Raw genomic sequence first — 11,746 nt, 5'->3', positions numbered from 1 at the left:
GCTGACAAATAATATTATTTCTTCTTAGTAGTATTAATCTTACTTGAAAAATATTTAGACACTTTATTTGAAATATATACACTTTATTTACATTGTAAGAGCCAGTTATGCAGAATTCATTTGTGATAATAATTTAGTGAAGGTTAAAACATGATAAAAATTGATATTTAAATTTAATAAGAATTCATTGTGATTGTATTATCTAAAATGCATAATTTAGTAATTGATATAATTTAAAAACCTTTAGTTTGGTATTTTGGCTTCCGACAGTAATACGTCATGAGGTCTGTAGTTCATACGTTTTAGGCAGATTGCAGTTATGGATGTTGGAAGCAACACAGTTTTTTGACCGAGCTGATCGAGTCTATTGTAACTTTGTATTTTGTTTGCATTTGTTCAGTAAACCTTTTTTAAAAGAAGATTCGGTCTTACTCGCGTTTTTGCAAATACTGGTTGTTGGAATTGAAGCTGCAAAAGGTGGTACATAAGGATTTGCACGAAAGGTGTGCCACTATATTAGTCAAAAAACTCGCTAAGAAGATGTCAATGGAATCTCCTTGGATTGCCTTATTGCACGGCTCGACGAACTGATCAACGAACTGATAATTCATTACAGCTTGGAAAAGGTATTGGAACGTACTTTTTATTTTTTGAGTATTGTGAGGAGGAGACGCATATGGATGAATGAGGAATTCCCACGTGCGGAGAAAAACGAAAGTGAAAGAATTAACCGCATGGTCAGTGAGAGCGCTGAATCTCTCCCTCTGTCAGAGAGCGCACGTGAGTGACAAAGTGGATTCAGTCAGTGTGGAATTGTGTGATTATAGAAAGGTTGTTGGCATTCAGTTCTTTATGAAAAGCAATTTGAAGAAAGTGCTTTAAACTTTGTGCACGCGACATAAGCATAAGCTCCGCAACAAATACGATGGCTGATGAAGAAGTTAATATATGCGAAGGCGAAGATGGGGTGGAGTCAGGAAGATCACGTAAACTGACAGAGAAGGGATTAGAGGAGAGATTGCGACGGCTCATAGCAAAAAGGAAACAAACTTTGCGAGCTCTAACAGACAAAATGAAGGAGATAGAGACAATGAAGAGAGATACTCAAAATGTACAAGAAGTGAAGGATATGTTGGAAAGTGATTTTGAGCAGTATCTAAATGAGTTCATTACACTTAATAAAGAAGTTGGCAGTTTGTGGACTGAAGAAGAAAAAATGTTTGACCATGTTGATTGGTTTGAGCCAAAAATGGTGATGTTTAAAGACTTCATAAAAACAACTAAAACATGGGTTGCAGATATGCAAGAATCTATGGAGAAAGAAACTGAGCAGTCAGAAAATCATGATGGAATAAATGAGCATCAAGAGGCTGTTTTACCAAGTGACAGTATCTCCCAGATAGGGGTCAGCAGTGGTGCCAAAGCTCACTCATGTGGATCTCATGTAAGTCGTACATCAAGCACTTCATATTTATCATCTACACGTGCTAAACAGGAAGCAGAACATGCTGCTCTGCTGGAACGTGCATCAGCGATGAAGAAAAAGCGAGAGCTTGAATTTGAGGTGGCAAGGATTAAGCAACAGTTTGAGATGGAAACAGCTAGAATTAAGGCTGAAAAAGAAGAATTAGAAATGGAGACTGCGCTAGCTGAAAGCCAAGCAAAATTAAAAGTGCTCAAAGAGTATGAGAGGTCTGAAGATGGTATGAATAGTTATGCATCAGTGCGTAAAATATCAAGTGAGAATGTGAAGAAGGAAAGAGTAAGCATTACGCTACCGACACAAGCTAATGTAAATGTTCATGTACCAGCACGAATGCAGCCCTCACAAATACCACAGCAGCCACAACCAGTCTCTCATCAAAGTCTTATAACTCAGAATAATAGAAGTGATGACATTTTGACAATCATGCAAAGGCAGAATGTAATTACTGAGCTACTAGTAAAGCAACAACAGCTTTCTCAGTTGCCAACAAAAGACATATCAGTGTTCAAAGGTGATGCACTCCAGTACAAATCCTTCATGAGGGCATTTGAACATGTAATTGAGCAGAAGACAGAAAATGATCAAGATAAATTATACTTCTTGGAGCAGTTTACAGACGGTGAGCCTCAAGAACTCGTTCGTAGCTGTGCTCACATGCCACCTAGCAAAGGTTATCACGAGGCTAAGAAGTTACTTCATAAGCATTATGGAGATGAACTTGTGACTGCCAATGCATACATAGAGAAAGCACTCAAATGGCCACAAGTGAGAACAGATGATGGGAAAGCATTAAATGCTTACGCAATGTTTTTGATTGGATGTCGTAACTCTATGGAGGATATTGAATTTTTGGAAGAAATGGATAATCCTACCAACATGAGGACAGTGATATCCAAACTGCCTTACAAACTTAAAGAAAGATGGCGTGTTGAAGCTTTCGAACTTAAAGAACGAAGAGGTAGAAGAGCAAGGTTTGCAGATTTGGTGAGTTTCATAGACCGCCAGGCCAAGATAGCTATAGATCCTCTGTTTGGTAACATCTCAGACAGCCGCCCAAACACAGCTGGAAAGCTGGGTCTAAGGGAAAAGCAGCCTGCAAGGAAAGAGGTTCGAGGAAGCAGTTTTGCGATTAGTGTTGCTACTGAAAGTAAAGCACCTCAAGAAATACCTATCAAGCCTCCTAACATAATTAAACCAGCAAATGCCTTTGCTAAACCATGTTTGTACTGCCAGCAGTCTCACACTCTTGCTTCATGCAGTAAAATTAAATGTCAGCCACATGAAAAACGAGTGGAATTTCTGAGAGCAAAGGGCTTATGCTTTGGATGTTTGGTTCCAGGACACCTCAGTAAATTCTGCAAACGAAAGTTAGAGTGCAAAGAATGTGCATTAAAGCACCCTGACATTTTGCACAAAGTGAAGGAAGAAAGTTCTGTCCCATCAGAAAATAAAGATGGTGCTCAGCGTAAAGAAGTGTCAAGTATGGAAGTTCCCATCACACAAGAGTCATGTGGTCTTACCGGAGCCGGAGAAACTGAATGTGTGCTATCAATAGTACCCGTGAAAGTCAAATCAAAGAATAGTAATAAGCATATAGAAACATATGCTTTCCTGGACCCGGGAAGCACAGCATCATTCTGCACGGAAGACCTACAAAGGAAATTGAATGTTAAAGGGAAACCCACAAGAATACTTCTTAGCACTATGGGCAAAGATACATCAGGAGAACAAACGCTAATGAACAGTTTTGTGATATCAGACTTAGAAGTGTGCGGGCTCGAAGACACGATGTTCATTGAGCTACCCAAAGTGTTCACTCATAGCAGCATACCTGTGCATGCTGAGAATATACCCAAACAGTCAGATATTCAAGAGTGGTCTTACCTTCAGGAAGTCAGCTTACCAGAAATAGAAGCTCATGTAGGTCTGCTTATCGGAGTTAACTGTTCAAGAGCCATGGAGCCCTGGCGCATCATTAATAGTCAAGATGGAGGTCCTTATGCAGTGAAGACGGCTATAGGTTGGGTGGTGAATGGTCCTGTAAGGAAGGAACTGAAGGATTCAGAAAATGAACCATCTCATTTCTCTGTTAACAGAATATCTCTGATGGACATTGAAAAGTTACTGGCTCAGCAGTACAATACTGATTTTCCAGAGCGCAAATATGACGACAAGGAGGAGATGTCTGTAGAAGACAAGCAATTTTTGAGGTCTGTAGAGAAGACAGCAATCTTTGAGAATGGGCATTATAGCATTGGATTGCCACTCAGGAATAAGAACCTGCAAATGCCTAATAACCGCTGTGTGGCAGAACAGCGTTTAACTTGTTTGCTCAGAAAGTTGAAAAAAAATGCTGAATTCTTTAATGACTACACAAGTTTTATGGAAACCATCATCAATAAGGGCTACGCTGTCCAGGTTCCCACAGACCAACTGAACAGAGATGACAACAGGGTGTTTTATATACCTCACCATGGTGTCTACCACCCAAAGAAAAGAAAGTTAAGGGTGGTATTTGACTGCACCTCCTCGTATCAGGGTAAATGCCTGAATAGTGAGCTGCTTCAGGGGCCTGATCTGACCAACTCATTGATTGGTGTCCTTCTTAGATTTCGAGAGGAGCCTGTAGCAGTAATGGCAGACATCGAGTCGATGTTTTATCAAGTGAAAGTGCCAGAACATGATGCAGACTTGCTCCGTTTTCTATGGTGGCCCAACGGTAGATTGGATGAGCCAGTGGAGGAGTTCAGAATGACAGTGCACCTCTTCGGAGCTACTTCTTCTCCAAGTGTAGCCTCATATGCACTGAGAAGAACTGCAGAGGATCACAAGGATGCTGCATCACCAGATGCTGTTCAGACAGTACTGCGAAATTTTTATGTAGATGATTGCCTGAGAAGTGTAACTACAGAAAACGTTGCAGTAAACTTAGTCAGTGATCTACGAGCTTTGTGCAGCAGTGGAGGGTTCACCCTAACAAAGTGGATGAGCAATAGCAGAAATGTGTTACTGTCAATTCCTGAGGAGCACAGAGCCAGTGAAGTCAAAGATCTGGATTTACGACGCGATGCTTTGCCAGTTGAGAGGACACTTGGTGTGCAGTGGGACACAGAAAATGATACTTTCACCTTCAGTATAAAGCTGCAAGATAGACCAATGACTAGAAGGGGGATTTTATCGATCGTCAATTCCATTTACGACCCTCTCGGCTTTTTAGCCCCAGTCATTCTGCATGCCAAACTTCTATTAAAGGATCTTTGCAAAGAGCAGCGTGGGTGGGATGAAAACATTGATGGAAAGCACGCAGAGGATTGGGAAAGATGGATGAAAGATGTTACTCACCTTTCCAACTTTCACGTGAGTAGATGCGTTAAACCCACCAAGTTTGGATGCACTATTACAGCGCAATTACATCATTTTTCAGACGCATCAGAATATGCATACGGCATTGTGTCTTACCTACTGTTGGAGAATGAACGGGGTGAGAAACACTGCACTTTCCTTTTGGGGAAGTCAAGAGTGGCTCCACTCAAAAGAGTCACAATCCCAAGACTTGAGTTGACAGCAGCGGTTGTCGCTTTGAAAGTTGACAAGATGTTGCATCAAGAGATTCAGGTTCCATTGCAACAATCTGTCTTTTGGACAGACAGCACTACGGTGCTCAGATACATCGACAGTGAAACTGCTCATTTCAAAACGTTTGTTGCAAACAGAGTTTCCTTGATCCGAGAAGCAACCAAGTCATCGCAATGGAAATATGTCGGAACAAATGAAAACCCTGCAGATCAAGCCAGCAGAGGCCTGAAGGCGAAAAGCTTAGCGCAAGGGGGAACATGGATAAGTGGACCAGACTTTCTGTTGCATGAAGAGGATTGGCCGGAACAACCTGTGAGAAGGAATGAAAGCCTTGCCAATGACCCAGAGGTCAAAAATACAATTGTTGTTAACACAGTTAAAGTAGAAGAGAATGTAGAACCAATGAAACAGCTGATCAACTATTATTCGGATTGGAGTAAGCTTAAACGAGCAGTGGCTTGGATTGGAAAAGTGAAGAGTTATCTGTGGAAACAAAAAACAGAAAGAAAAGAGGCTTTAAAAAACAAGCAAGCTGTAAAAGACCCTGAAAAGCAAAGATCAAAATTAATGCAACTTATGAAGAAACTAAAAACTGCTGAAGTAAAAGAATCACTTACCTTGGATGATCTGGACACTGCTGAATTAGAAATCATACAGTTCAGTCAAAGACAGCATTTTGGAGAGGAAATCAAGGTACTACAGGAGGGAAAGCAACTCACTCGCAGTAGTGCACTGTCTAAATTAGATCCAGTGATTTACGACGGCACGTTAAGGGTTGGTGGAAGACTGAACAAATCAGCTATGCCGGAAAAGGCTAAACATCCTGCGATTCTTTCTAAACACAGCAAAGTTGCAACTTTGATCTTGAGGGACATACATCAAAGAACAGGACATTGTGGACGTAACTATGTGTTGGCACAACTAAGATGCAGATATTGGATTCCACAAGCCAATTCTGCTATCAGAAAGATAATCAACACATGCACAGTATGCCGTAGGATGTCTGGAAAGGTTGGTGAGCAAAAGATGGCAAACCTACCTGAAGATCGGCTCCTCCCACACCAACCTCCTTTTACCAACACCGGTGTTGATTTCTTCGGTCCGTTTGAGGTTAAACGGGGCCGGGTTACCCTTAAAAGATATGGGGTAATGTTCACTTGTCTAACGCTCAGAGCTGTGCACATTGAAGTAGCTGACAGCCTCGACACGGACTCCTGCATCAACGCAATTCGCCGTTTTATATGTAGGAGAGGTCAAGTCACCATCATGAGATCTGACAATGGTACAAACTTTGTGGCAGCTGAAAGAGAATTAAGGGAAGCTATTCAACAGCTGGACAATTATAAGATCGAAAGAGCTTTACAGCCCAAAGGAATAAAATGGATATTCAATAGCCCAGCTGCTTCTCACCAAGGCGGTATTTGGGAAAGACAAATCCGGACGGCTCGAAGAATTCTTAATTCCCTGTTGAAGGAGCAAACAGTTAATGATGACTGTCTTCAGACGATAATGTGTGAAGTTGAAAGTATCATCAATGGCAGGCCTCTCACAAGTGTCTCAGATGATGCAAACGACGTTGAGCCTTTAACTCCCAATCACTTACTGCTTCTGAAATCTCAACCAATCATGCCCCCAGGCATCTTCTGCAAAGATGACACATATGCAAGAAGAAGATGGAAGCAAGTTCAGTATCTTGCCGATTTATTCTGGACTAGATGGACGCGAGAATATCTTCCACTTCTTCAGGAGCGTCAGAAATGGATGAAACCCAGCAGAAACTTCATGATTGGAGATGTGGTGCTATTGGTGGACAGTTCATCTCCCCGCAACTCTTGGGTAATGGGGAAAATAGTTGAAACACTGCCAGATTACACTGGAATGGTGCGGAGAGTGAAATTGAAGACCAGAACCAGCACTTTGGAAAGACCCGTAAATAAACTGTGCCTGTTGAAAGAGGCAACGTTGGACGAGTAACAAAGAAGGACAAGTTGATCTTTACACACATTTGAAGTTTAAGTTGTTTGGCTCTTAATGTTTTTAGTTGTAATTGATTAGTCCTCCAGCCTAACAATTAGGGGCCGGGTAATGTAAGAGCCAGTTATGCAGAATTCATTTGTGATAATAATTTAGTGAAGGTTAAAACATGATAAAAATTGATATTTAAATTTAATAAGAATTCATTGTGATTGTATTATCTAAAATGCATAATTTAGTAATTGATATAATTTAAAAACCTTTAGTTTGGTATTTTGGCTTCCGACAGTAATACGTCATGAGGTCTGTAGTTCATACGTTTTAGGCAGATTGCAGTTATGGATGTTGGAAGCAACACAGTTTTTTGACCGAGCTGATCGAGTCTATTGTAACTTTGTATTTTGTTTGCATTTGTTCAGTAAACCTTTTTTAAAAGAAGATTCGGTCTTACTCGCGTTTTTGCAAATACTGGTTGTTGGAATTGAAGCTGCAAAAGGTGGTACATAAGGATTTGCACGAAAGGTGTGCCACTATATACATAAAATGCCTTTTTAAATATTTATTTGATACGGACACATTTTATAATAGGGTTTCTGCAGGTTTCACCAAGTCAAATTTAAGACTTTTTAAGACCTTTTCTTTTTTTTAAATATCAAGAACTAAATTTCAGATTTATATGGGGCTAAACACCAAGCATTTTTCACATTTTTTCTATCAAGAAAAAATATATATTATTGGTTATTTCTTAGCCACATATTTCAAACAATGTGACAAGTCAAGCAGACTCTAGTTGTATACATGTAATTTTTTCCAAGATAACTTAAAAAAAAAATTATAATAAACTAAATGTATGCACACCAGACTGTTATAATATTAGTTACAAACAGAGTTTTGCTAAGAGTTTTACTGAGATGAGACTGTTGGTGATGTGTGTGTTGGATTGATTTAGTAACTTCACATAAACAAGGGGAAATTAAGACCTGGAATGATTTAAGATAGGGCCAGAAGGAATCTGCGGACATTTTTTGCTATTTCTGTGGAGAATTTTGCTAAAAATCTGCAGATTTCTGCGGAATTATTTTAAGAGTATCAAAACTAAAACATTAATATGGAAAATAAAAATAATATCTTTTTAACTTTTATTAAATCTTTAAAATGCAAATCCAATTAGATTCACTTTATTAGGTAAACAAAGCAAGTCTCTCATATAATATATCTACTAAAAGACAGAAAATATTACGTTACAAACTACATAACAGATTGTACATAAATCAGTTGAAAATTTTTATAGTAGTCTGTGTGCGCAGATTCCGTGGGGGCCTAATTTTAAGACCTACATGTCAATATTTCAGGGAATTTAAGACTTTTAAAGACCTTTTTAGGGCAGTAAAGTTGGTTTTATATTCAAACATTCATGATTGTCCATAATAATATAACAATAATTTCAGAAAAGTCTTCTTTGCAAATACTAAATGGTGAAATCAAATTAGCAGCCAATGACTATCAAAGTACAACAGTGTTCAGTCAAATAAATAGGGCTAATGTTGTTTTGACGTCATGCTTAAATTTCAAACCGAATTTCAAAGTACCATGGTAAACAATATAGGACGCATGTCACAAGTTTTCACTGAACGAATGTGCTAATAAAAAACAACTTTACCTTAATACATATTTTGTTCAACTAAATAACTTACTGATTGGTACTGATTTGAGCATAAGTATTATTTAACTTAACATAAATTATTGCAAAATATGCTATATTGAAAAAGTGTTCCTACAAAAACGTGGTATCAGAATTGACATATTAAGTTGCGCTGTTACATAAAGCAAATGGTGTTAAATGTACTGTGCTGCACCTCTGTGGAAAGCAGTATTTGCGTATGATGAAGAAAGCAGCTGCTGTTGCACCTATAACAACGACCACAACAGACGCAATAACTCCTGAATGAAGCCTTACAACCTGCAAAATGAGAGATTAGGGATAGTTTGTAGTGTGCAAACTGACAGGGAGGTTTAAAGTGTGCAAACTGGCAGGGAAGTGACGGGTACAATAACAAACCTGTTGATCATTTGGAGCAGCTGAAGTGGGTTTCTCCGAACTTCCAGACTGTCTTGAGTCGCGACGTGTCGAAAAGGCAAATACGAACTCCCAAAAAACACTATATAGAATCAAATTGAGTAACATTTTAGAGTAGTGGCTAAATTTGAGCGACTTTCTCGCCATTTCTGTTGTCGTTTACTTCCTAGTACTTCTACCTGTCAGATGACGTAAAGGAGGAAGCGGCGTGTGATTGGCCGATCGTGTCTCAGCGGGAACATTTACGGTAGGATCATAATTTTAAAAAACAGTTAATTAAATTAAAGTTAAAGCATACTTTGTGTTAGTTTCACTTCATATTGTCTACGAGACTTGAGTAAAGTACTATAACAACAATGTAACACTGAAATGAAACTGAAACATGGTTTATTTTACATACAAATAAAGTTAAATTAAGATTGTTTGAATTTATATGAATGTTAATTCATTACTAATATAAACAATACAATACAATACAATATTTATTTATAAAGAACATTTAATAACAACAAGGTTGACCAAAGTGCTGTACATAGGAGTGTGAAAGACAGAGAAGCAGAATATAAAAGAAACATGGACAAATAAAAGCAATAAAACAGTGATCAGGGAGTATTTAAAAGCGAGAGAAAATAGAAAGGTCTTTAAAACAGACTTAAACACAGAAATGAAGAGGGAAAGTCTGATGTGAATTGTTAGACTGTTCTTAAGTTTAGGACCAGCAACAGCAAATACTCGATTACCTCGTTTTTTAAGGCTTGTTCTAGGCATGGTGAATAAATTGAGATGATAAGATCTCAATGATCGAGAGGGGGTATATGGACAAAGCAAGTCAATAAGGTACTAAGGAGCAAGATTATTGACGGCTTTGTAAATAAATAATTCAATTTTTAAATCAATTCTGTATTGGTTACCAATAAACAGTATAATGTTAGTAATAGTAACAAAAAATATACACGTTGAATCCAAAAAATGTTAATGTTAAATCAGTAAGTGTTATAAATGACAGCATGGTGTTTTAACTAAATTCACACACACAGTGGCAGTACTGATCAACAAACATAAAAACCTGATATAAGCTCAGTCTCAAAGCAGCTCGTAATATTTTCCAGATTGTGGATCAAAGTAACAGTTGAGGCAGGAGTCATACATTAAATTGAGAAACTCTTCTTCTTCACTGTTGTCATGTAACTTTGATCCTGTGGAAAGAGAAAAAGATGTTACATATAGGGGAGAGCGGGGCACAAAGTAACACTTTTTGGTTTTGGTCAAAAAATGAACAAAGTAATCGGGTTAGACAAACAATAATTTTTTATCGAGAACACACACATTTCCTACAAATAAACACTGAAATTAGGATCCCTGGAAGTTTCTGTGTGGTATTGCCAATAGTGGCAGGAGTAAAAATGTTACTTTTTACCCCACCTGCGGGGCAAGTTGTAACAGACAGGGGGTTAGTTGTAACACGTGGTTACAAAGGCAGATTTCACACAGTTAATTTGACTTCTGTTTACTTTAAATAGTAGCTCTATTTCCTCATTTCTTTTTTTATTCTACATAGAACAGCATGTTTATTTATTTAAATGTTTATTGGATCAACAAATTTGAATCTATTTGCATTATTATCCATTTCTCCAGTATTATATAATGCATTTATTTGCATTATAAGCAAAAAAAAATGTTTTTTTCTGTATTTTTTTTTTGAATTAAAAATATTTTTATATAAAAATTTCTTAACATTACACTCAAAAAAAAAAAAATTTGTTAGTTTAATTGGTGTCCAACAGTGTGTGGCTTAATTGTAACACCCTTTTACAACTAACTCCGCTGTGTCGTGTTTTCCTCAAAACTGTCTAGCAGTCACTGTGTTTTTCACATCTTTCAATATGGTTTCATCTTTTAGCCTAGAAGACGGTGATCACAACAATACAAGATTTTACATACATTTTTTCACAGATTTTGTGAAATAAAAAAATATTGACTATAATAAAAAATACTTTAATGCTGCAAGAATGGTTTCTCCCATGTTTCTTATCTAAATTTCACCGAACTTTTAGCATGCCATAATTAACTCTGAGCAAATACCTTAAAACTTTGTGTTACATTTAACCCCGCGTTACTTTGTGCCCCGCCCTCCCCTATCCAACAAATGGAGACAAATTATATCTGTTACAAAATTTTAAGCCACAAACAAGTATACATTTGGTTACTTTATCAGTATTTTTTTTGTTGTTGTTGGTTTTTAAAAATGGGTGTCATGGTGGCGCAGTGAGTAGCATGATCGCCTCACTTCAAGAAGGTTGCTGCTTTGAGCCTTGGCTGGGTCAGTTGGCATTTCTATGTGGAGTTTGCATGTTCTCCCTGTGTTGGCGTGGGTTTCCTCCAGGTGCTCCAGTTTACACAAGTCCAAAGACATGTTATAGGTAAATTGGGTAAGCTAAATTGAATGAGTATGTATGGATGTTTCCCAGTGATGGGATGCAGCTGGAAGGGCATCCGCTGGGTAAAACATATGCTGGATAAGTTGGCGGTTCATTTCGCTGTGGTGACCCATGATTAATAAAGAGACTAAGCCGAAGGACAATGAATGAATGAATGAATAAATGAATGAATGAATGGATGAATAAATTAATGCA

The 11,746-nt window shown here is 38.0% G+C and overlaps 2 protein-coding genes across 7 annotated transcripts in view; both read right to left on the bottom strand.

The window, feature by feature from the left end:
* Positions 1-9,330, bottom strand: part of si:dkeyp-67f1.2 — a 28,257-nt gene extending 18,927 nt beyond the window's left edge. For 2 of the 3 annotated variants that reach the window (XM_073953014.1, XM_073953015.1), the window contains exons 1-2: positions 9,096-9,280; positions 8,893-8,996 (exon numbers count right to left, since the gene is read on the bottom strand). The gene's annotated coding sequence lies outside the window, so the exon portion shown is untranslated. The other variant, XM_073953016.1, reaches the window with a different exon arrangement.
* Positions 9,331-9,594: 264 nt separating this feature from the next.
* Positions 9,595-11,746, bottom strand: part of cfap20dc (CFAP20 domain containing) — a 50,753-nt gene continuing 48,601 nt past the window's right edge. For all 4 annotated transcript variants that reach the window (NM_001431150.1, NM_001110023.2, XM_073953017.1 and 1 more), the window contains exon 17: positions 9,595-10,309. In NM_001431150.1, coding sequence (NP_001418079.1) covers positions 10,197-10,309 — 113 coding nt within the window. In that variant the 3' untranslated portion in view covers positions 9,595-10,196. The remainder of the gene's footprint in view (positions 10,310-11,746) is intronic.

The sequence above is a fragment of the Danio rerio genome, chromosome 6, assembly GCF_049306965.1.
Source record: "Danio rerio strain Tuebingen ecotype United States chromosome 6, GRCz12tu, whole genome shotgun sequence".
Classification (NCBI taxonomy): Eukaryota; Metazoa; Chordata; class Actinopteri; order Cypriniformes; family Danionidae; genus Danio; species Danio rerio.
This window is presented reverse-complemented; position numbering and strand designations above follow the sequence as displayed.